This window comes from Piliocolobus tephrosceles, chromosome 11 (genome assembly GCF_002776525.5).
Source record: "Piliocolobus tephrosceles isolate RC106 chromosome 11, ASM277652v3, whole genome shotgun sequence".
NCBI classification, from domain to species: domain Eukaryota; kingdom Metazoa; phylum Chordata; class Mammalia; order Primates; family Cercopithecidae; genus Piliocolobus; species Piliocolobus tephrosceles.
In genome coordinates this window covers 83,708,383-83,732,389 of record NC_045444.1, presented here as the reverse complement: position 1 = coordinate 83,732,389, position 24,007 = coordinate 83,708,383, and the positions used below count along the sequence as shown (strand labels likewise).

The 24,007-nt window shown below is 41.4% G+C and overlaps 1 protein-coding gene and 1 pseudogene across 2 annotated transcripts in view; both read left to right on the top strand.

Annotated features, from left to right (window-relative positions):
• The window catches only part of RFTN2 (raftlin family member 2), a 91,386-nt gene that overhangs the window by 31,540 nt on the left and 35,839 nt on the right, over positions 1-24,007 (top strand). Inside the window, exons 4-7 of the mRNA XM_023218196.1 lie at positions 2,419-2,698; positions 5,216-5,425; positions 19,959-20,080; positions 21,876-21,979. Coding sequence (XP_023073964.1) covers positions 2,419-2,698; positions 5,216-5,425; positions 19,959-20,080; positions 21,876-21,979 — 716 coding nt within the window. The remainder of the gene's footprint in view (positions 1-2,418; positions 2,699-5,215; positions 5,426-19,958; positions 20,081-21,875; positions 21,980-24,007) is intronic.
• LOC111546670 lies at positions 13,302-14,981 on the top strand (annotated as a pseudogene). The gene has a single exon (XR_004229216.1). The product of XR_004229216.1 is annotated as a glutamate dehydrogenase 1, mitochondrial-like (transcript).

The window sequence follows — 24,007 nt, the reverse complement described above, 5'->3', positions numbered from 1 at the left end:
TTCCAAGCATTAAATACCATGTATGTAATATCTGTGGTTTGGGGATAGCTAGTTATAGTTGCTAATGATTATTTCCCATTTAGGAACAAAGTCACTATTCAATAGGAGTTTTTAGGAATAGTCTTTGAGATTAAATTTTATTAACAAACTACATATATTGTTTATTAGTACTATTCTGGGAAATTTTTTTTTCTGGTAATAAATCCATGCCAGCAAATTTCTTTTGAAAACAAAAATGTAGCTACTAATTTAGTCTTAATAGATCACCATCAGAGCCCTTGTTTTGCATTTGACTTCCTGGACACAGTTACAGATCTATTTAAACAGGAAAGTACTGTTATTTCAGCAATTCGAGTAACAGGGTTATTTCATTAAGAGAAAAGCTTCAGGAAACATAGCACATGAAATATTTGAGCATTGCTCCCGGTAAGAACAAGAGCCTGAGATGAACTGCCAAATATTTTTGAGCAGCTGCCTTGTGTAAAGAGTTGGTTGTTGAACAGCTAACTTTTAAGTCAAGTTCTAACATTATACCAATGTTCACTCTAATTTTAAAATTAGGTTTACAAGTATTTTTCTCAGAATTTTAAACTAAAAATAACATTTTAAAAATATCAATCCTCCAACTTAAAAAATGGAAAAAAAAATACTATATTTGTTACCAGTCCTTTCCAGATAAAATTTCCTAGTAATAGAAAAAAGCTTTTCTGTATCTTTTCACTCAAATCAACTAATAAGACCTAGAGGAAGCACTGGTGACAAATTCACACATTTCTACCTACAGAATGCCGTATCTCTATCCCTCCCTCTTCTTCTCTCCCAGGACAACTGATATAAAGGAAAACTGGTGGTTGTTTTAAATTGTTATAATCTCAATATGTTAATTCATAGGAACAAATGATATTTCACCAGCTCCACACACCCACACTCTCCCCCCTCTCAGAATTCTTCTGCCTCACAAGCTGGAGCTGAGTGAATTAAGTTGCCCCGTTGACTGGGCATTGCTCTCTGTTCTGCCCCAGTTCTTCCTGGCTTTTCTCATTCCATTTCATTCTGACTCTAAATGTTTGCATTTGTAACCTCCATCATAATTCTTTCTTCTCCTCCCAGGTAACATTTACAACATTTAATTTAAATATTTAAAACAGTAGCCATATAAAAAACATTGCTATTTCTTAATTTAACTAATTTAACAAGTACTTATAGAGCACCTATGAATACAAAACACTGCAATACAAAGGAGAATAAGACATAGTCCCCTATGTCAGCCTTCAAAGGAGCTGCCAGTTGAACACATGAAAAAGACAAATAGAACAAAGAAACGAAGTAAAAGCAGAGAGGAACATGCCTTAGGTTTTTGGCTGTTACATTTAAACAAAAGCTAAATCTTACAGATATGTCAATGGGAAAAGTGCTAAATGTAAAAATAAGCATTCTTAAGTTCTCGACATTATTTCACTGGTATTATATTATATGCTTCAGAATCCTATTCTTTAACTGGTAGGATTGAATCTAATCCTATGTATTTGGCCCAGATGGGAGACAATAGCATAAAGACGGAAGCCGATCAGAAAGCTTTGTAAGAGTAGTGGTATGAATTGGGCTTATGCTTTATACCTACACATTTGTCAAGCATCAGTCTTCTAACACTTTTCTTTGTTACCATCAAATAAACAAAACCAAAACCTCTTCCCAGAAATCCCTAAAAATAACATTACCAAATACATCTTCATTAACAAAGAAAAGCTTTATTAATTTAAAAGCAAAATACATATAGTTCTATATACATGTAGTTTATAGTTAACTAATTTAACAAGTACTTATAGAGCACCTATGAGTACAAAACACTGCAATACAAAGAAGAATCAGACATAGTCCTCTATGTCAGCCTTCAAAGGAGCTGCCAGTTGTACACATGAAGAAGACAAATAGAACAAAGACTCTTTTAATTAATTTAATTAAATTTAAAAGCAAAATACATATAGTTTTGCTTTTAAACTAATAAAGCTCTTCTTTGTTAATGAAGATGTATTTGGTAATGTTATTTTTAGGGATTTCCTGGAATAGGTTTTAATTTTGCTCCAACTGGAGACATCATTGTTAAATGGTCTGCAAAAATCATGCTACAGAATTATTAGTTCTTCCCAAACAGTGGCCCTTCAGAGAAAAATAATTCCTGTTTTCATAATTTATAAAGTATGTTTGGTTCTGTTTGAAGGTCGTGATGATCATGTGGCATGGCCCTGGGAGCAGTGCTATTTTACAGGTGATTCATTAGTTTATGAATGAGTGTTTTGTTACTGGTCAGGTTACTCCATCTTCTAGTGGATTTTCTCAATAAGCCTAAAGGTTAATTGATAAAGTAATCAATGAAAATAGAGTTTATATTTTATTCTGCCATCTCTTTTTAAATATCAGATTAATGTCGCTGCTAAAAGAGGAATGAAATTTGTTGGATTCATATCACAGCATTATTCTCCATCTAAATTCTGCAATGGAACCAACCATGATGGAGATATAGAATCGATGCTACATGTGAGACACGGTTCAGATGAAAACTGCAGAAGTTGGAATGAAGGGACATTAAGTGGGCAATCATCTGAAAGTGGAATTGAGGAAGAACTTCATCATGAAAGTGGACACTATCAAATGGAACAAAATGGCAGCCCTAGTTCCTCTAAATCAAGAAAGGAAGAAGGTAATAGACAAGATTAGTAGAAAGAGAATATACTACAGTTTAGATTAAGCAAAATAAGTTTTTGAGGTCTTCTTTTAGAAATATGAGGCAAAGTAAATTGCTAAAGATTATAATGACTAAATGAACTAATACAAACTTGTCATGATTTTTAAAAATTATTACAGCCAGCAATAAGGCATGGCAGTTTTTTAGACAGTTGTTTCTGGCAGCACATACAGTGCCATCCACATAATGAAACTTTGTGTTGAGGATTGGTTTCTATTTAGTCATCCAAAACTCCCTTGTAAATTGGAGTCCGTACATGTGTACCAAATAAGTGAGTCTATTAAGTCTAAAAAGCTGTTCTGATTTATGTTTGTACTAATAAACAGCGTGTGAGAATTTTCATTTTGGCCTTTCCCATTTCATGGATGCTTTTCACCTTTGAAATTAATTGGCTTTCTTTGATCATCAATTAGAATGTGAAACTGGCACATCATGATGAAACAATTAATATAACAATAGTGCCTGCATCCTAAAATAACTTGGAACAACAGTTGTATTCTTCTGTGCCAGCTAGCAAGTCTTCCCAAGAAATTGAGTATTTTATTCATGCCTTTGGGACTGTTCAAATTTTTCTGATACCTTTGTGGGCATGCTTTAAAAAAGCACTATCAAAGAAAAGCAAAGGCTACATATACCTTAGCATTAACAACATGGGCTCTGGAATCAGATACCTCAATGTCTTTATAAAAAGGGGTAATAGTAAGAACTCCCTCACTGGGTTGTTGTGGGAAGTAAATAAGAAATGTCTACAAAGTGTTTGACCCAGTGCCTGGTACAGAATAAGCTCTATATTAACTGCTATTAACTGATCCTTCAGTCGGTGTTGGCACTGGAGGAGCACGCCTTGGTGTCAGGCTTTCTGGGTTATGTTTTGATGTACTTAGCATCCTATACATGGCAGAGATTCATTTAGCCATATAAGTTCCACCTCCTGAAGAAATAACTGGGAGCATTTACCAACTTAGATCGCACCCATCTCCACCACCATCACCACCACCCTCCTCTTTTCTCACTCATTCCCTAGCTAACAATGTCCCTGATTTTTTTGCAATGTAAAAATTATAGGAATGTATATTAGTCTGTTCTCATGCTGCAAATAAAGAAATACCTGAGACTGGATAATTTATAAAGGAAAGAGGTTTAATTGACTCATAGTCCAGCATGGCTGGAGAGGCCTTGGGAAACTGACAATCATGGCAGAAGGGAAAGCAAACATGTCCTTCTTCACGTGGTGGCAGGAGAGAGAAGAATGAAAGCCCAGCAAAGGGGGAAGCCCCTCATAAAACCGTCAGATGTAATAACAGTGAGTTAGTGAGAACTAACTCACTGCTATTAGAACAGGATGGGGGAAACCGCCCCATGACTCAACTGTCACTATCTGATCCCTCCCACAACATGTGGGGATTATGGAAACTACAATTCAGGATGAGATTTGGGTGGGGACACAGCCAAACCATACCAGAATGTAATAGTGAACAAAAGGTATGGGAATTACGGTCAGAGAGGTATTCACTATCTTCCACCCATTCCTACCTTTACGTTCCATGTGAGTTCCCACCCTTACTTTGAGCAAATCAGATGTCTATTTCTATTTCTTTAAGTTCTAAATCCAATATAGTACTTAATGTAACTGTCAATCTTTAGATTCTCTCTCTCAATATTTTTAAACTACATACTTCTCAAATAACTTTTCCGTAGTAGTGGTTCTTAATTAGAAGGGGGAGAATGGGGGTAGCAAGAATTCACAAAAGGCCTCTTTGAGTAGCTGGTGAAATCCATGGAATCCAGATACTTTTGTCTGTCATACAGGTGATGCTAAACTTCCTAAAACACAAACGTAGGTGTGGATCCATTGACCCCACGTTAAGAATTTGCCAATTCCTAGTAAAGCAGAAGATATGATCCGGCATTTCCATGTCTGTTCTAGAGTCACTCTCACATGTGTCCAAGAAGATATAAAGTTTGTAATAACAAAAAAACTGGAAATAATACATATGTCCACCAAAAGGAGACTAGAACATTGGCATACTATGCAGCAGTTAAAATAAATGAATAAGATCTATATGGTTATTTACATTTTAAAGGCATGTTGAACAAAAAGTCAATTCATATCTACAGTAGAATACCACTTTTAAAAAATTTTTCAAACTGTAAAATGTTACATATCATTTATGGGTATATTAGTGTGTATTAAAAGATTAAAAGCTTGCATGAGAATGATAAACACCAACTTCATTATAGTACTTATTTCTGGAGAATAGAATTAGAGGATACTACATAGTAGCCTCAACTGTATCCATTTCTCATTGCTTTGAAAAAATAGTCTGAAGCAAATATAGCTTAATATTGACATTTGATTAAGCTGAGTGCTTGTTTGTATGCTTGGAATATCTCATGATTACTGAAAAAAATTAGGAATCTTTGATCAACAAAATTATAATTTTCCCCTTTTTTCTCCTTCTGAATGTCTAGCCTCAGACAACAAACTGTATACAGTCTTCAATGTTTTTGATGATGATTCAACCTCCTTGGCCTATCAGGAAGGCATCCTGTCAATGAAAGTAACAAGAAAAGGATCAGTCATTAGTGCACTTGATGCTGATTGGCTGGAGTTAACTACCTTTTATTATAAACAAGGCTTGTCTTTAATTGATTCTTTTGTATTCTGGGAAACATCCAAAGGTAAGTTTTATGTTAATGATATTTTATATCTGAAGAATTTGAACTTGTATCAAAATCAGTGAAAATGTTTTTACCTCTCAAGTTCTATGGCTGAAAGGACAGATACCATTCCTAAGGAAATAAATTCCAGCTGTTACACAGATACGTAGCTTTAATTTAAAAGCTTAAAGCTCCTTCAGCGCAATGGACACTTAAGGAGGGTGGGCAGAATTATAACATAAAATGTTCACTCTTGGGTTGTAATTGGGAAACCACCGTGTGATTGACTAGGAGAATTTTCCAAATAAGATGTACTATAATAGTCCAAATGGGAAGTTTATGATGGCATTTCATGGTTACTATTCATATTTATTACATTATCCCAATTTTAAACGCTATCTACCATGTTTACAGTCAGTCTATACCTGATTCTTTCTATAATTCATATAGAAAAGTCATCTTTGGTTTAGAAAGTGACGTTGGCTTTGTTCTTATTTCTGTCTTCCCCTTGTCTTTCATCCCTCTCTAGCCTTTCTCATTTAGTTACAATGGAGTTCACAAAAACAAAGACAAACTATAACATATTATCAAAAATGACTTTCTAGAAAATTTTTTTCAGAGATGAGTGTTAAAAAAAGAAAAAGGAGGCCGGGCGCGGTGGCTCAAGCCTGTAATCCCAGCACTTTGGGAGGCTGAGAGGGGCAGATCATGAGGTCAGGAGATCCAGACCATCCTGGCTAACACGGTGAAACCCCGTCTCTACTAAAAAAATACAAAAAACTAGCCGGGTGAGGTAGCGGGCACCTGTAGTCCCAGCTACTTGGGAGGCTAAGGCAGGAGAATGGCGTAAATTCGGGAGGCGGAGCTTGCAGTGAGCTGAGATCCGGCCACTGCACTGCAGCCTGGGTGACAGAGCGAGACTCCGTATCAAAAAAAAAAAGAAAGAAAGAAAAAGGAAAGGTAGTAATGACACTAGAAAAATGCATTAGGAAAGGTGAAGGTTATGAAATCCAGGATAATTAGAAACTCAACTCTATGAGGTTAGAGGAAAGAATTAAAAGCAAATAAGATCTCCCCGTACCTTACTACTGTTAAATCAGCCTAGTATTACCTTAACTGCTCCAACTAAAGACTTTGGATGATATTTTAAATTATCAGGAGTCATGTTCCAATAGGCCCTTTTAACTAGCAGTATTAAGGACCAAACCCATTGGAGCACCCCAGAAATATAACACCTTGCAGAGTGCTTGGCACATAGCAGGTGCTTAATAAATATTTCTTAGTATTTTTCAGTAGGCCAGGCACCGTGGCTCACACCTGTAATCCCAGCACTTTGGGAGGCCAAGGCAGGCAGATTACTTAAGTCCAGGAGTTCAAGACTAGCCTGGGCAATATGGCGAAACCTCATCTCTACAAATAATGCAAAAAGTTAGCCGGGCATGGTGGCAGCCATCTGTATTCCCAGCTACCCAGAAGGCTGATGTGGGAGGATCACCTGAGCCCAGGGAGGTCAAGGCTGCAGTGAGCTGTGATTGTACCCACAACATTCTAGCCTGGGTGACAGAGTAAGACCCTGTCTCAAAAATATATATGTGTGTGTGTGCGCGCGCGCGTATAAATTAAAAATATTTCTTAGCATTTTTTGGTTATTGGAATCTTCTTCCACTTCGTCTTTTATTTTTTTCTTTTATTATACTTTAGGTTCTAGGGTACATGTGCACAATGTGCAGGTTTGTTACATATGTATACATGTGCCATGTTGGTGTGCTGCACCCATCAAATAGTCATTTACATTATGTATTTCTCCTAATGCTATCCCTCCCCCTTCCCCCCGCCCCAAGACAGGCCCCAGTGTATGTGATGTTCCCTGCCCTGTGTCCAAGTGTTCTCATTGTTCAATTCCCACCTATGAGTGAGAACATGTGGTGTTTGGTTTTCTGTCCTTGCAGCAGTTTGCTCAGAATGATGGTTTCTAGCTTCATCCATGTCCCTACAAAGGACAGGAACTCATCCTTTTTTATGGCTGCATAGTATTCCATGGTGTATATGTGCCACATTTTCTTAATCCAGTCTATCATTGATGGACATTTGGGTTGGTTCCAAGTCTTTGCTATTGTGAATACTGCCACAATAAACATATGTGTGCATGTGTCTTTATAGCAGCATGATTTATAATCCTTTGGGTATATACCCAGTAATGGGATGGGTGGGTCAAATGGCATTTCTAGTTCTAGGTCTTCCACAATGGTTGAACTAGTTTACAGTCCCATCCACTTGGTCTTTTACTTTAGTAACAGCAAAGTTTCATAGGAAAAACATGGGCTTTAGAATCAGACCAAGGTTTAAATCCTATGTCTTCTACTTATTAGTTGTGTCATCTTGGGAAGTTAGTTGAGCTCACTGAGTCTCAGTTTCTTAAAGAGGAATAAAAATACTCCTACTTTTTATTGTTGTGATGATGTAATAAGATATAATAAAATAAAGTGACTTCCAGAATGCCTGGCCTACAGTCAGAGTTCATTTTCTGGTGTTAGTTTTCTTTCCCGCCACTTGTTATGTGCAATTACAGTACTTTTAGTGTGAATCATCTATTTAGAGGTTGGTTTGTGCTTGATAATCTCTCTCTCTCTCTTTCTTTTTCTCTCCTGTTTCTCTTCTCTCCAAAAAGTTTAGTTGAAGCCATTTCAAATTTTGGTGTGTGACTAACTGCTGAACAGAAAAACAAAACATACGCTTTTCGCAATCTCTCTCAGGCATCCCTGCCTTCGGTCTTGCCTGATGAAAATAAAATTAGCCACAGCAGTTGCCAGCCAGGCTCTGTGTGGCTTTTGTTCTTAAAGCCTCGGAATCTATTTAGAGAGCCCCAGGGTGACTCCCTCTCTCAGCAGCTCATGGGGTGGAAGGGGGTCACGGAGAGGGGGTGCAGAATCTTCCCCTCTCAGCAGCTCTGGAATGTCTCATTAGACATTTGACATTGCAGGCTATGGCAAGCCCCTCACGAGCCACATCTGTCTGCGGGGTCTGGCAACTGGGCACGTCATTTGGGACTTTCCTGGGAGTACACAGGGAGGTTGCCGAGGGGAAATTGTGACCAATATCTGTGTCACTGTGCGAAGCAAGTCAGAGGAAGCAGGGCTGAATTGGTCACTTTGTTTTGGTATGTTTGATGCCTGACATCTAAAGCACATGGGGAGGGGGGTGGGGCATACAATGCATATTTTGTTTGGTCTTGCTTCTATCCTCTTCCAAAATACTGTAAGAAGTTAGCCCACCATGAGGAATGGAAGAACAAAACCAGATAGTGCTCAGAAATTTAAATATATTACCCCACAAATCACATTGAATAAAATATCTCCCTCCAGAAACACAGAGGTGGGGGACAAATGTTTAAAAAGTTTTCTACTTCAGCAGTCAGAGTGTAAAAGTTGTAAGATCTGTGAAATTCCTTCTCAGTGTCCCTCCACGCTCACTCTAACAGCCTTTTCTGCTGTGAAGCACACCCTGGGACACACACACACACACACACGATGACCCTCAAGTTTCCTACACTTCACCAGCCTCCAAATGCCCCACCACCCCCAGAGCGTAGTCTTTCCCCACCTTAGGATACCACATCTTAAGGCTACATTTTGATTTTTTAAGAATTCTTTTCAGACTTCACTTGTTACTCATTTCAATCTTTCCACTCCTGTAAAAATGTTTGTGTGGCACTAGTGGAGGAGAGGTAGCACAATGAAGAGTGGGGAATGGAGTAATAACATTGAAACTCATTCCATATATGCCAGGTCCCATGCCAGGCACTGCGTTTATAATACTCTTCCCTACTCACAAGGTGCTAGCTGTGTGGCATCGGGCAGTCAGGCAGTGAAAGTGTCAAAACAAATGTATCTAATTTCAAAGCTAAGAAAAGTGTGTGACATGACTGTAGAGGATATTATGGTGAGAGTACCAGGGAAGAACCCACTTAAAGAGGTGGTCAGGAGGTCCCCTCTGAGAAGGCAGCAATCACACTGAGACTGGGCGGCTGGAGAGGAGCAGACCTGTGAGAACCAGAGGTACGCCATTATAGGCCGGAGAAACACATCTAAAGGTACAAAGACCTTAGGGCAGAGAAGAGGAACTGGGAAACGGTCTGTGTTTCTGGAGCAAGGCAAGCAAGAGTATGGCTCTGGACACAGTGGAAGAGGTAGGCAACAGGCAGTCCCTACAGGGTCCTAAACAGGAAGAATGCAACGACAGCAGCTAACACCTATTTTTGCACTTGCTCTACACCAGCATCGTGCTAAGCATTTTGCATTCATTAACTCATTTAGTCCCCACAGCAACCTGTGAGGTAAAGATGATTGTGGCCAGGCACGGTGGCTCATGCCTGTAATCCCAGCACTTTGGGAGGTTGAGGTGGGCAGATCACGAGGTCAGGAGTTTGAGACCAGCCTGGCCAACATGGTGAAAGCCCTCTCTACTAAAAATACAAAGAATTAGCTGGGTGTGGTGGCATGTACCTGTAATCCCAGCTATGCAGGAGACTGAGGCAAGAGAATCATTTGAACCAGGAGGCAGAGGTTGCAGTAAGCCAAGATCACGCCACTGCACTCCAGCCCAGGCGACAGTGCAAGACTCCATCTCAAAAAAAAAAAGGAATATATAAATATATATACTGTATTTATTTATTTATTTATTTATTTGTAGATGGGGTCTCACTGTCACCCAGACTGGAGTGCAAGGGCACAATCAGAGTTCACTAGCCTTGAACTCCTGGGCTGAGGCCATCCTCCCACCTCAGACTCGCGAGTAACCAGGACTCCATGCATACCACCACACCCAGCTAATTTTTTAAAAATTTTTTGTAGAGATGGTCTCACTTTGCTGCCCTGCTTGGTCCCAAACTCCTGGCTTCAAGTGATCCTCCAGCCTTGGCCTCCCAAAGTGCTGGGATTCCGGGCATAAGCCATCGTGCCAGGCCATGCTTATTCTCCTTTTACATATGAAGGAACTGAAGCACAGAGATTTTACATGAGGTGCCTGCATTCACACAACTGCAAAGTGGTGGAGCCACCTAGATGGAGTGTGCGCTTTTACCAAGATACTTATTCCAATTCATTCATTAAAGATTTAAAGAGGGAGTCATGATCTCATTTGCAATTTTTAAAGAATTTCTAGCCAGGTGCAGTGGCTCTCGCTTGTAATCTCAGCACTTTGGGAGGCCGAGGCAGGCAGATCACTTGAGGTCAGGAGTTCAAGACCATCCTGGCCAACATGGAAAAACCCCGTCTCCATTAGAAATGCAAAAATTAGCCAGGCATGGTGGGCGCCTGTAGTTCCAGCTACTCAGGAAGCTGAAGCAGGAGAATCTCCTGAACCTGGGAGGTGGAGGTTGCAGTGAGCCAAGATCACACCACTGCACTGCACTCCAGCCTGGGCAACAGAGTGAGGCTCCATTTCAAAAAAAGAAGAAAGGAAAAGAGAGGAGAGAAAAGGGAAGGGAGGGGAGAGAAAAAGGGAGGGGAGGGAAGGGGAGAGGAGAGGAGGGGAGGAGAGGACAGGAGAGGAGAGGAGAGGAGAGGAGAGGAGAGGAGAGGAATTTCTTTGCCCTCATTATGAGAAATGGATCACAGAGGTCAAGAGTGGAAATGTGGTGGGTAGGCTGTTAAGAGGCGGTTGCAGTGGTCCCTGAGAGATGATGGTGGTGATGGAAAGAAGTGGATAGGCTAAGATTCTTTTTAGAGTTACCATACCTGCCTGCCCTCTCCTTCAAAGATGCTCCTGGGCCCAACTCTGGGCAGCTGAATACCAAAAATGACATGGGAACCAAAAATACTACAATGGAGTGTTACCTCTCTGCACCTTTACAAGAATGTCAATGTCATGTCCTGCTAAAAGACAAGACATGTCCAGAAAAGTAAACCATTCTCTGGGAGCCCTTCAAACATGTGCTTTTCAAACCAGGGTTCGAGTACCCTCAGGATATGCAGCCTTGTGCCAAGGAGTACACAAGTTCACAAGTTTGCAGAATATAACTCTTCCTGGAGTGTCAATATTACTTTAAGACTGAGTGGCTTTTATGTAAGATGAATATATTTGAAAAGAATGGGCCAGCCCAGTTGCTCATGCCTGTAGCCCCAATACTTTGGGAGGCCGAGGTGGGAGAATACCTGGAGGCCTGGAGTTTGAGACCAGCCTGATGGTAGAGGGTCTTGACTCTGTGTTGATGGCGGCTGACTAATCAGGGTGGTGGTTGCTGAAGGTTGGGGTGGCTGTAGCAATTTCTAATTTAATTTTTTTCTCTTTTGGCATAGAGTCTCGCCCAGTCGCCCAGGCTGGAGCACAATGATGTGATCTCAGCTCACTGCAACCTCCGCCTCCCGGGTTCAAGCAATCCTCCTACCTTGGCCTCTTGGGTAGCTGGGACCAAGCAAGGTATGCACCACCATGCTGGCTATTTTTTTAGAGACAGGGTCTTACTGTGTTGCCCAGGCTGGTCTTGAACTCCTGAGCTCAAGTGATCCACCTGCCTCAGCCTCCCAAAGTGCTGGGATTACAGCATGAGCTACTGCGCCTGGTCAGCTGTGGCAATTTCTTAAAATAATACAATGAAATTTGCTGCATCAATTGGCTCTTTCTTTCACGAAAGATTTCTCTCTAGCATATGATGCTGTTTGGTGGCATTTTAACCACAGTAGAACTTCTTTCAAAATGGGAGTCAATCCTCTCAAACCCTCCCTCCAACTGCTTTATCATCTAAGTTTATGTAATATTCTAAATCCTTCATTGTCATTTCAACAGTGTTCACAGCATCTTCACCCGGAGTAGATTCCATTTTAAGAAACCACTTTCTAGGCTGGGCACAGTGGCTTACCCTTGTAATCCCAGCACTTTGGGAGGCCGAGGCAGGAGGATCACTTGAGGTCAGGAGTTTGAGACCACCCTGGCCAACATAGTAAAACTCTATCTCTACTAAAAATACAAAGACCAGCCTGACCAACATGGTGAAACCCTGTCTCTAATAAAAATACAAAATTAGCCAGACATAGTGACACACCTGTAATTCCAGCTACTTGGGAGGCTGAGGCAGGAGAATTGCTTGAACCTTTGATTGATCTAGGCAGAGGCTGCAGTGAGCCAAGATCATGCCATTGCACTGCAGCCTGGGCAACAAAAGCAAAATTCGGTCTCAAAAATAAATAAATAAATAAATAATAAATAAAAATGCAAAAATTAGCTGTGCACGGTGGTGCATGCCTGCATTCCCAGCTACTCAAGAGGCTGAAGCACAAGAATCACTCGAACCTGGGAAGTGGAGGTTGCAGTGAGCCGAGATCGTGCCACTGCACTCCAGCCTGGGCAACAGAGTGAGACTCCATCTCAAAAAAACAACAAAAAAAGAAAGAAACCACTTTCTTTCTTTGCTCATCCACAAGAAGCAACTCCTCATCCATTCAGGCTTTACTATGAGATTGCAGCAATTTAGTCCCATCTTTAGGCTCCACTTCTAATTCTAGCTCTCACTATTTTCACCACATGAACCCCTCAAAGTCATCCATGAAAACTGGAGTCAACCTCTTTCAAACTCCTGTTCATGTTGATATTTTGACCTCCTCCCATGAATCATAAATGTTCTTAATGGCATCTAGAATAGTGAATCCTCTCCGTAGGTTTTGATTTATTTTGCCCAGTTCCATCAGAGGAATTACCATCTATGGCAGCTATAGCCTTACAAAATGTATTCCTTAAATATATGACTTGAAAGTCAAAAAATGGCTCCTTGATCCATGGGCTGCAGAATGGATGTTGTGTTAGTAGGCACGAAAACATTAATCTTCTTCCTCCCTAGTAGCGGGGACTCTGAGAAAGCGCGCCTGTTCCGCGACCATCACGCACCTCCCCTCCGCCTAGTGCCATGTACCGCTGCCTGGGTGAGGCGCTGCTGCTGTACCAGGCCGGGCCCACAGCCCTGGGTTCAGCGGCCGCAGACTCGGCCGCGTTGCTGGGCCGGGCCCGGGGACAGCCCGCCGCCGCCCCGCAGCCGGGGCTCACATTGGCCGCCCCGCGCCACCACAGCGAGGCGGTGGCCGACCGCGAGGACGACCCCAACTGCTTCAAGATGGTGGAGGACTTCTTCGACGGCGGCGCCAGCATCGTGGAGGACAAGCTGGTGGAGACCTGAGGACCCGTGAGAGCGAGGAGCAGAAGCGGAACCGGGTGCGCGGCATCCTGCGGATCATCAAGCCCTGCAACCATGTGCTGAGTCTCTCCTTCCCCATACGGCGCAACGACGGCTCCTGGGAGGTCATAGAAGGCTGCTGAGCCCAGCACAGCCAGCACGGCACGCCCTGCAGGGGAGGTATCTGTTACAGCACTGATGAGCATGTAGATGAAGTAAAAGCTTTGGCTTCTCTGATGACATACAAGTGTGCAGTGGCTGATGTGCCGTTTGGGGCTGCTAAAGCTGGTGTTAAGATCAATCCCAAGAACTATACCGATAATAAATTGGAAAAGATCACAAGGAGGTTCACCACGGAGCTAGCAAAGAAGGGCTTTATTGGTCCTGGCATTGGTGTGCCTGCCCTAGACATGAGCAAAGGTGAGCGGGAGATGTCCCAGATCGCTGATACCTATGCCAGCACCAAAGGGCACTATGATATTAATGCACACGCCTGTGTTACTGGTAAACTCATCAGCCAAGGGGGAATCCATGGACACATCTCTGCTACTGGCCGTGGTGTCTTCCATGGGATTGAAAACTTCATCAATGAAGCTTCTTACATGAGCATTTTAGGAATGACACCAGGGTTTGGAGATAAAACATTTGTTGTTCAGGGATTTGGTAATGTGGGCCTACACTCTATGAGATATTTACATCGTTTTGGTGCTAAATGTATTGCTGTTGGTGAGTCTGAGGGGAGCATGTGGAATCCAGGTGGTAGTGACCCAAAGGAACTGGAAGACTTCAAATTGCAACATGGGTCCGTTCTGGGCTTCCCCAGGGCAAAGCCCTATGAAGGAAGCATCTTGGAGGCCGACTGTGACATACTGATTCCAGCTGCCAATGAGAAGCAGTTGACCAAATCCAACGCACCCAGAGTCAAAGCCAAGATCATTGCTGAAGGTGCCAATGGGCCAACAACTCCAGAAACTGACAAGATCTTCCTGGAGAGAAACATTATGGCCATTCCAGATCTCTACTTGAATGCTGGAGGAGTGACAGTATCTTACTTTGAGTGGCTGAAGAATCTGAATCATGTCAGCTATGGCCATCTGACCTTCAAATATGAAAGGGATTCTAACTACAACTTGCTCATGTCTGTTCAAGAGAGTTTAGAAGGAAAATTTGGAAAGCATGGTGGAACTGTTCCCATTGTATCTACAGCAGAGATCCAAGACAGGATATCGGGTGCATCTGAGAAAGACATCATGCACTCTGGCTTAGCATATACAATGGAGCGTTCTGCCAGGCAAATTATGTGCACAGTCATGAAGTATAAATAACCTGGGATTGAACCTGAGAACAGCTGCCTATGTCAATGCCATTGAGAAAGTTTTCAAAGTGTACAATGAAGCCGGTATGACCTTCACATAGATGGATCGTGGCTGACTTCCTCACTACCCTCTTCACCTGTAACTTCTGCAGACCTATCACAAGTTTACATGTAACCACAGAAATCCCTTTCTCTCCTGACATTAATAATGGATACCATTCTCAACAAGTCAGTCCAAATCAGCCCCTTAAGGAGAAAGAAATTAACGTTAGGGATCATGTACAAGCTGAGTGTGAAAGTAGAAATCACCTACACCAGAGAGCCATTTTGGTATTTTGCCTTTAAATAAAGTCTCCTCTATCTGGCTGTGCAGCCTTGTTCTGTGGCTGTCCCCAACACAATCAGTGCTATTGCTGGGGAAGGGACAGTCAAGGGCAGTCAGTTGCTTACTTATTATGCTCTGGACGAGTGTGAGACACGCTGTGACTTTAACCCATTTAAGAAGTAGGTGTGTGGCCTTTTCAGAAGGTGGCATGGTCCTCAAGTGAGTTCTTAGTGTTTTATATCAGCAAAATAACTCAGTTTTGCAGGTTGCAAACAAATATAAAAGCTGTTTCTGTTTATGAATTTTATTCTTTTAGAATAAAATAAGTACATGCTGCTGTAATAAAATTGCTTTTAATCACTTAACAAGCCTAACCTTGACTCAAACAGTGAATGCCTATAAAAATAACAAATGAAAAAAACTAGTATTTTTATATCATAAAACAGTGTCATTTATAGCTTATCAGTCATGTATTGCTGTCCAGCAAACATTAAAAGCCCTGTGGATAAATAAGTTATCTTCATACTTGCAAAATGGTGGAGGCTATTTTCATTAAAACTGTCAGAATTTGCTAACTATAATTATGACACATAGTCCAAAGAATGCAGTAACCTTTTTATCATGTTAACTAATTGGTCTCTTTTGAAGATCTATGGTTGACTAATTAAACAATAATTCAAGTAGAGTGTCCCAGAAAAAAACCACTTGGGCTCCCTGTTTGGAGTCTGGCTGGCTCTGAGCATTGCCAATGGCCCCTACTCACCTGATTTTCTGTCCTCTTCTTTTAGAGGCTTTGCATTCTGCACCCAGCTTCGCTAACAGTGGGCTGAAAACAACCTTGGGTTGAGTGTTTCATTTGGGAGTTATTTGGTCAGAGCCTTTTGAACAGTAGTGTCCCCATGAAGTGCTAGATAATATATGTGTAAGAATCAGCTTTTTTTTTTTTTTTTTTTTGACTATAACACCCTTTCAGAAATTTCTAACTACTTCGTAACCGCATGGCTTAACCTGGTGATAAAAGCAGTTATTAAAAGTCTATGTTTTCAAAAAAAAGAAAAGAAAAGAAAACATTAATCTTCTTGTATATCTTGATCAGAGCTCTTAGGTGATCAAGTACGTTGTCAATAAGCATAATATTTTGAAAGGTATGCTTTTTTTCTGAGCAGGGGGTCTGAATAGTGGGCTTAAACTATTCAGTAAACCATACTATAAACAGATGTGCTGTCATCCAGGCTTTGTTTTCCATGTCTAGATCACAGGCAGAGTAGATCTAGCATAATTCTTAAGGGCCCTAGGATTTTTAGAATAGTAAATAAGCATTGGCTTCAACTTAAAGTCACCAACTGCATTAGTCCCTAACAAGAGAGTTAACCTGTCCTATGAAGCTTTGAAGCCCAGCATTAACTCCCCCTCTCTAGCAATGAAAGTCCTGGATGACATCTTCCACTATAAGGTTGTTTTACCGACATTGAAAATCTGTAGTTTTAGGCCGGGCACGGTGGCTCACGCCTGTAATCCCAACACTTTGGGAGGCTGAGGCGGGTGGATCATTTGAGATCAGGAGTTCGAGACCAGCCTGGCTAACATGGTGAAACCCCATCTCTACTAAAAAAACAAAAATTAGCTGGGTGTGGTGGCATGCACCTGTAATCTCAGCTACTTGGAAGACTGAGGCAGGAGAATCGCTTGAGCCTGGGGAGGTAGAGGTTGCAGTGAGCCGAGATCGCGCCATCATACCCCAGCCTGAGTGAAAGAGTGAGACCCTGTCTCAAAATAAATAAATAAATAAATAAATAATAAATAAATAAAAATCTGTAATTTTGTGTAGCCACCTTTATCTATTCTCTTAGCTGGATCTTCTAGATAACTTGCTGTAGCTTCTACATCAGCACTTGCTCCTTCGCCTTGCAATTTTATGTTATGGAGACAGCTTATTTCCTTAAACTTTATGAACCAACCTCTGTCGGCTTCCAACTTTTCTTCCACAGCTTCCTCACCTCTCTCAGCCTTCGTAGAATGGAATAGAGTTAGGATCTTGCTCTGGATTAGACTTTGGCTTAAGGGACTGCTTGTGGCTGGTTTGATCTTCTATCCAAACCATTAAAACTGTCTCCATATCATCAAGAATTCTGTTTTGCTTTCTTATCATTCATTCACTTTTATTTTCCTTCAAGAACTTTTCCCTTACATTCACAACTTGGCTAACTGACACAAGAGGCCTACTTTACCGCCTGTCTCAGCTTTGACATGTCTTCCTCACTAAGCTTAATGATGATTCCCAGCTTTCGATTTAAAATGAGAAACTTGTGACTCTTCTTTTCACTTGAACACCTAGAGGCTGTTTCAGGGTTATTCATTGGCCTGATTTCAGGGAATGGGGGGCTCGAGGAGAGGGAGAAAGATGGGGGGAGGGCCAGTGAGCGGAGCAGTCAGAACTCCCACGACATTTATCAATTAAATTTGCCATTTTATATGGGCAAGGTTCCCGGTGGCCCAAAACAATTACAATAGTAACATCAAAGATCATTGATCACAGACCACCATAACAGATAGAATAATAAGCCGGGCTCGGTGGCTCAAGCCTATAATCCCAGCACTTTGGGAGGCGGAGACGGGCGGATCACGAGGTCAGGAGATCGAGACAATCCTGGTTAACACGGTGAAACCCCGTCTCTACTAAAAATACAAAAAATTAGCCGGGCGAGGTGGTGGGCGCCTGTAGTCCCAGCTACTCCGGAGGCTGAGGCAGGAGAATGGCGGGAACCCGGGAGGCGGAGCTTGCAGTGAGCTGAGATCCAGCCACTGCACTCCAGCCCGGGCGACAGAGCAAGACTCCGTCTCAAAAAAAAAAAAAAAAAAAAAAAGAATAATAATGGAAAACATTGAAATATTGCAAGAATTACTAAAATGTGACACTAAGACATGAAGTGTGTACACACCTTTGGAAAAATGGCACTAATAGACTTGCTCAATGCAGGATTGCCGCAAACCTTCAATTTGAAAAAAAAAAAAAAAAAAAAAACACACAGTATCTGCAAAACACAGTAAAGCAAAGCACAATAAAGCAAAGTAGGATTGTGCTAGCATCTTTAAATACTGAGAGCAAGAAAACAGACCTGGAGCCACAAAGCCCAGAGTTTTCACATTATATAATCCCAAAGTAAGAAAGGAGGAGACTATAATTAACTGTGTAATTATCACAGCATACAACTAATTTTAAAACACATACCTCTAAAAGGGAACTTGGGGCATGTACAATTGTAAAGATGATCTAGCAATGCCCTAAACTTTCAATCAGAAACAAATTTGATTCCACTGATCACTTTGGTATGATAGTAAATAAGTACATTTAAAGGAAATGAAATATATACTGTAATTAGAAAACCAATTTGAACTAGGAAACTAAACTTTACTGGTTTTTTTGTTTGTTTTTCATTTTTCTTTTTGTTTTCTTTTGTTTTTGAGATGGAGTCTTGCTCTGTCATCCAGGCTGAAATGCAATGGCACGATCTCGGCTCACCGCCATCTCCACCTCCCGGGTTCAAGTGATTCTCCTGCCTCTGTCTCCCAAGTAGCCAGGATTATAGGCATGCGCCACCATGGCCAGCTAATTTTGTATTTTCAGTAGATATGGGGTTTCTCCATGTTGGTCAGGCTGGTCTCGAACTCCTGACCTCAGGTGATCTGCCTGCCTCGGCCTCCCAAAGTGTTGGGATTACAGGAGTGAGCCACCGCGCCCGGCCTACTGGGTTCTTGGGAACCACTACTGAACAATGCAAATTCTTCATGGTGTTCTGCCATAACCATGAATGATGTCAAACAAATAATAATAATAATGATTTATCTCTTAAAATTTATAGCCTGATATTAAAAATTAAAACAGAAAATTACATTAAAATTACTTTTGTCTTTTTTATCTTTAAGCTTAAAAGATCATTTGAAAACTTTTCAGACTTTTAGAATTTAGAGAGCTGTCAACCAGGGAGACTTCAATGTGACATTGTGCTGCACAAAAACCGAAATGTTTAACCAGCACATGACCATGGGAAAAATGTCTCCTATAGCAAAATAGGAGACAAAAGAACTTCCATAAAATCAGTCTGTGTAGGCCAGCTGGTTATTGTCGACTATTCAAGAAAAAGTCCAAGAGGCCCTCCCTTCAAACTTCCTTCCCAGCAGGAATTCTTTTGACAATGACTTCTGTTTAGGGTCTTCCTGTCCCTGTTTTTCTTTTTTTTTTCCTTTTAACCCATCATTGAGGTAAAGAATTGTTCTGTGTTTAGGTCTTTTGAAGTAAACTTACCTGGCATTAATTTTAATATCATGCCTTTAATTTCAAATATTAACATTTTTATGCTGTTTCTCTTAATGGTATAATTAACATGCATACAACAGATAGATCCACAGCCAAATTTTGATTTCAAAATGAAGATCACTTCCAGATGCCTTTTAGATTGATTTTCCACTTGCTTCTCACTGTGCCACACTATTTGATCTTGTTTTTGCTATTGTAGTTTTTATGTGTATAGTTGGATTTTAATTCAGTGAAGTAAAAAAAAAAAAAGTGTTGATCTTTGGGGAGAAAGAAAAACTTTCCAAGAGGAGGAGGATATTATTGATTCCACCAAAACAAATGTTTTTTAATTGCAATGTTTTTCCTTCAGTTTCCTATGTGGGTTATTTAAGGATTTAGATGGTTTTACAAGCCACTTAGTATTTACAAGCCTTCTTAATTGTGTCCTTTTCCTCACAGGGGAACATTTGCCTAAATCTTTGGAAGGATTTTTTATCTATGAAGAAGAAGGTTCTGGAGTTCCAGGTTCTAGTAGGAAAGGAAATGATGCCATCGTAGTGGAACAATGGACTGTTATTGAGGTGAGCTGCAGTTTTCTGACAATTTAGCTTTACATATATAAATATAATATATATTATATATATATATATATATATGTTTGGTTTGGGGTTGTTTTTTGTTTTTTGAGACAGGGTCTTACTCTGTCACCCAGGCTAGAGTGCATCACAGTTCACTGCAGCCTCAACTTCCCCTGACTCAGGTGATTCTCCAACCTCAGCCTCCCAGGTAGCTGGGACTACAGGCATGCATCACCATACTCAGCTAATTTTTTTGTATTTTTTGTAGAGACACAGTCTCGCCATGTTGCCCAGGCTATACATATTTTATTTTACATGTTAAAGCTCTTCAGTGCTGCCACATGCAGTATCCTTAAGCACATATTTGTTTAGTGTTTAGAATCTCATCACAAATGCATGAACACACTTTTTTCAGATTTGTGAAAAGGTAATTTGCTTTATCCAATGTTAAATGTTTTTGCAAGATAGAGAAATAATTAACTATGCATAAGTAGCAGTAAGTTCCCAAAAATTTTAAGCCAAAAACACATCACCTGGCACTGAGCTTCTCTTTACAGCATTCTGTGACAACTGATTGAAATAAAAAAATTCAGTCACTCACCTAGTGTTTTGTCTCCAATCAACCAATGTGACTGAGATTTTTTTAACCTTATGAATGACTTTCAAAGGCAAAAATATCCAAAAGATGTTCTCTCTCTCACCAGGCCTAACATGTACACACAGCATTGTCCTTCACAATCAGAGATGACATTGCTGCTGATGTTGTGCACCCTGAATTCAGATGTCACTGAATGGACTGCCCTTGAGGTGTACACACTGAATTCAGGTATATTCTGTTTTGTGTGTGAGGCCTTCCCTGACAGGCTGTTTCAGGGACACTTTTACCTTTCTGACTGTACAAAGGTTAAGAGACATAGCCCATTTTCAAAGAAACCAGAAAACCCATTGAGTGGGGAAAAAGGATTTGGGGGAAGAGGTAAAGCTCCAAGCAAAACTCAATTCCAAATTAAGTAAAAAGCGGTAGAAAGACTCCCTACACCCAAGCACCTCTCATCTTCAATACCACTATCGTCACTCTTCACTCTTGTCCTCACTTCCTGGTCCCTAGACCAGTGTTTCTGAAAATGTGTTCTAGAAACTTCTTGGATCCAAATCCCCTAAAGAGCTCGTGAGAAAATGCAAACTCTGCCTGGCACAGCGGCTCACGCCTGTAACCCCAGCACTTTAGGGAGGTGAAATGGGAGGATAACTTGAGCCTGAGAGTTCAAGACCAGCCTGGGCAACATAGTGAGACCCCATCTCTACAAAAAAATTTAAAAATTAACCAGGCATAGTGTCATGCACCTGTAGTCCCAGTTCCTCAGGCGGCAGAGGCAGGAGGATAGTTTGAGCCCAGGAAATTGAGGTTAAAGTGAGTTATGATTGTGCCACTGCACCCTAGCCTGGATGGAGGAATGACACCCTCTCTTAAAATAAAATAAAATAAAATAAAATAAAATAAAATAAAATGCAGATTCCCAGCTTCCCAACCCCATATATTAAATTTCAAGAACCACTGCCCTAACAAGACCAAAGGAAGGCCCAAACTTCGAACAACGGGATGGAAACCTCTCTCCTTCACCAGTGTTTCTAACTTGGTTCAATTATTACAAGGAAGCAGAGCAGAACATGAGGCCCAGGAAGGCTGCAACGGATGAAAGTGAACTCCCCTCATCCTAACACGTATCACCCTTTGTTGTAATTGTGTAGTTGGTTGTCTTTGCCATTAGAGTATGAGCTCTTATGCTTATTCATGCAGGGATGTGAAATCAAAACAGATTATGGCCCTCTGCTGCACACTCTGGCTGAATTCGGATGGCTTCTGACAAGCGTGTTGCCCACACCTGTATTGAGACATGACAGGTAAGGCAAAAGCATCCTTACATACTATCTCTTAATTCTAACATATAACTTCATTTGTTAGATAGTTCAGTTCAACAAATATTTGTTTAATGCCTACAGAAAACATTTCACTGAGCTTCTAATTTGGTTTTATGGACCTTAGAGGTTAGTAAATCTAGTCCTTGGCATTATAGATGTATAAGCTGTTAGGCTCTGCAGCACATATGCAAAACTGTCCTCACCCCAGCACACAGCCTGGTTTAGGACACAGTAAGGTTCCGGAGCGAGCAGGATGGAGGTGCGCTTCTGCCACCACCCCTCCAGTGTGGTGAGTTAGTTCCCCTTGGCACATGGACTTGGTAGCTGTTTCCATTAAAATATAATACCGACATTAGAACCAAATGCCAGTATTTTATAAGTACTAACTTTCCTTTTCCTTTTCTCCTTTTACTAACTTTCTTGGAAAGGAAAAATTGAATCTTACTTTTTTGAGAGAGGGAAACAGAAACCAAGTAAGTCATTATGTAAAATGCTTTGCTATTCCTGGGACCCAGAGATGTGTCCTCTGCCTGCTTTGGCGTCCAGGCTGACTGGCTGCCAAGGCTGTCCTGCCTGGGCAGGTGACTACCTGCAGAGGACAGCACAGTACCAACTGGGCCTTCCCTTTTAGCAATGTCAATATGGTTCAACATTCTTAGTGATTGGCAAGTGTGACTAAGGAAGGCAACCTCCCCTTCCTTAGTCTAACCCATTTCACTCACCTTCTCTGGCCTTCCCAGTTTAGCAACTTAGCCCTGTCCAGTATCCCGGTATCCCACATTTAAAAATCTTTGATCGGCATGGCTTTATCTGAAAAGCCACACCTTCTTCAGGTAGGGAAAGGAATTAGGGTGGATATAAAGTAAAGATACTCAAGTTTAAAGAACAAAAAAGGAATGTTTGAAGTAAACAAAACAATTAATCTACTTTTCTTCCCAGAGCTCTGTAGTAACTGTTCTCAAATTGAGTGATGACTCCTTGAAGCATGATTTCCCAACCTCTTCTACTCTGTGACATACCTATCAAATAACAGAACAGTAGTAATTCTCAAGATTCAGTCTTCATGAAACGGGAGAATTCCGTGATACCCCCGCCCCCAACCTTGCAGGACGTGTAACAGGGGTGTGGCTTGTCTGTTCATCCTCTGCATGCTCAAACCACTTATGGGAGGGGCAGCACACAGATGGGCAGTTGCAGGAGCTGGGACGAGTGCTCTGGGGCTCTGGCCTCATGGTAGCGTCTAAGGGTGGGTGCCTGCGACTCCCAAAGCCCAAGTAGGCATGTGTTACAGTGCTCTTTTAGTTTTGCCATCTGCAGACGGCTTAAGTGTTAACCAGCTCAGTGTCCTCTCAGTACCTAGGTCCTTGTCCAGCGTCCAGGAAGAACCAAGTTGCACAGGGAATTGAGGATGGTGATTGTGCAGGTTTTATTGAGGATGGAGGTGGGATGCAGTGGGAAGATGATCATCTCCTGGAGTTTGACCATCTAGCAGCCTCTCTCTTCTCCAACCATCTCCAGCCAAACTCTTCTCAGCATTCAGACGCTCCTTCTCTTATCTCTGCCATGCCATTCTGAATTTTAAATTCTAAAAATCAAATTTAAAAGGCAAAAAGTCAATCAATCAATAAAAATATGTGGAAGCTGTACATGGTTTCTGGCCCTGAAGGAGCCTGTGAGCCGGTTAAGCTTACGTTTCATACATACAAAATGAGGGGCTTACATTCTGGTCAGAGCACATCAAGCTTATGTATTGTGTAATATAATACAGTAACTCATCAAGGGCTACTTGAGGTGTCTTAGTCTATAGGTTCTATAGGAATATTAAAAAGAAGAGACAGGCCGGGCGCAGTGGCTCACGCCTGTAATCCCAGCACTTTGGGAGGCCAAGGCTGGCGGATCACGAGGTCAGGAGATCAAGACCATCTTGGCTAACACAGTGAAACCCCGTCTCTACTAAAAATACAAAAAATTAGCCGGGTGTGGTGGCGGGCGCCTGTAGTCCCAGCTACT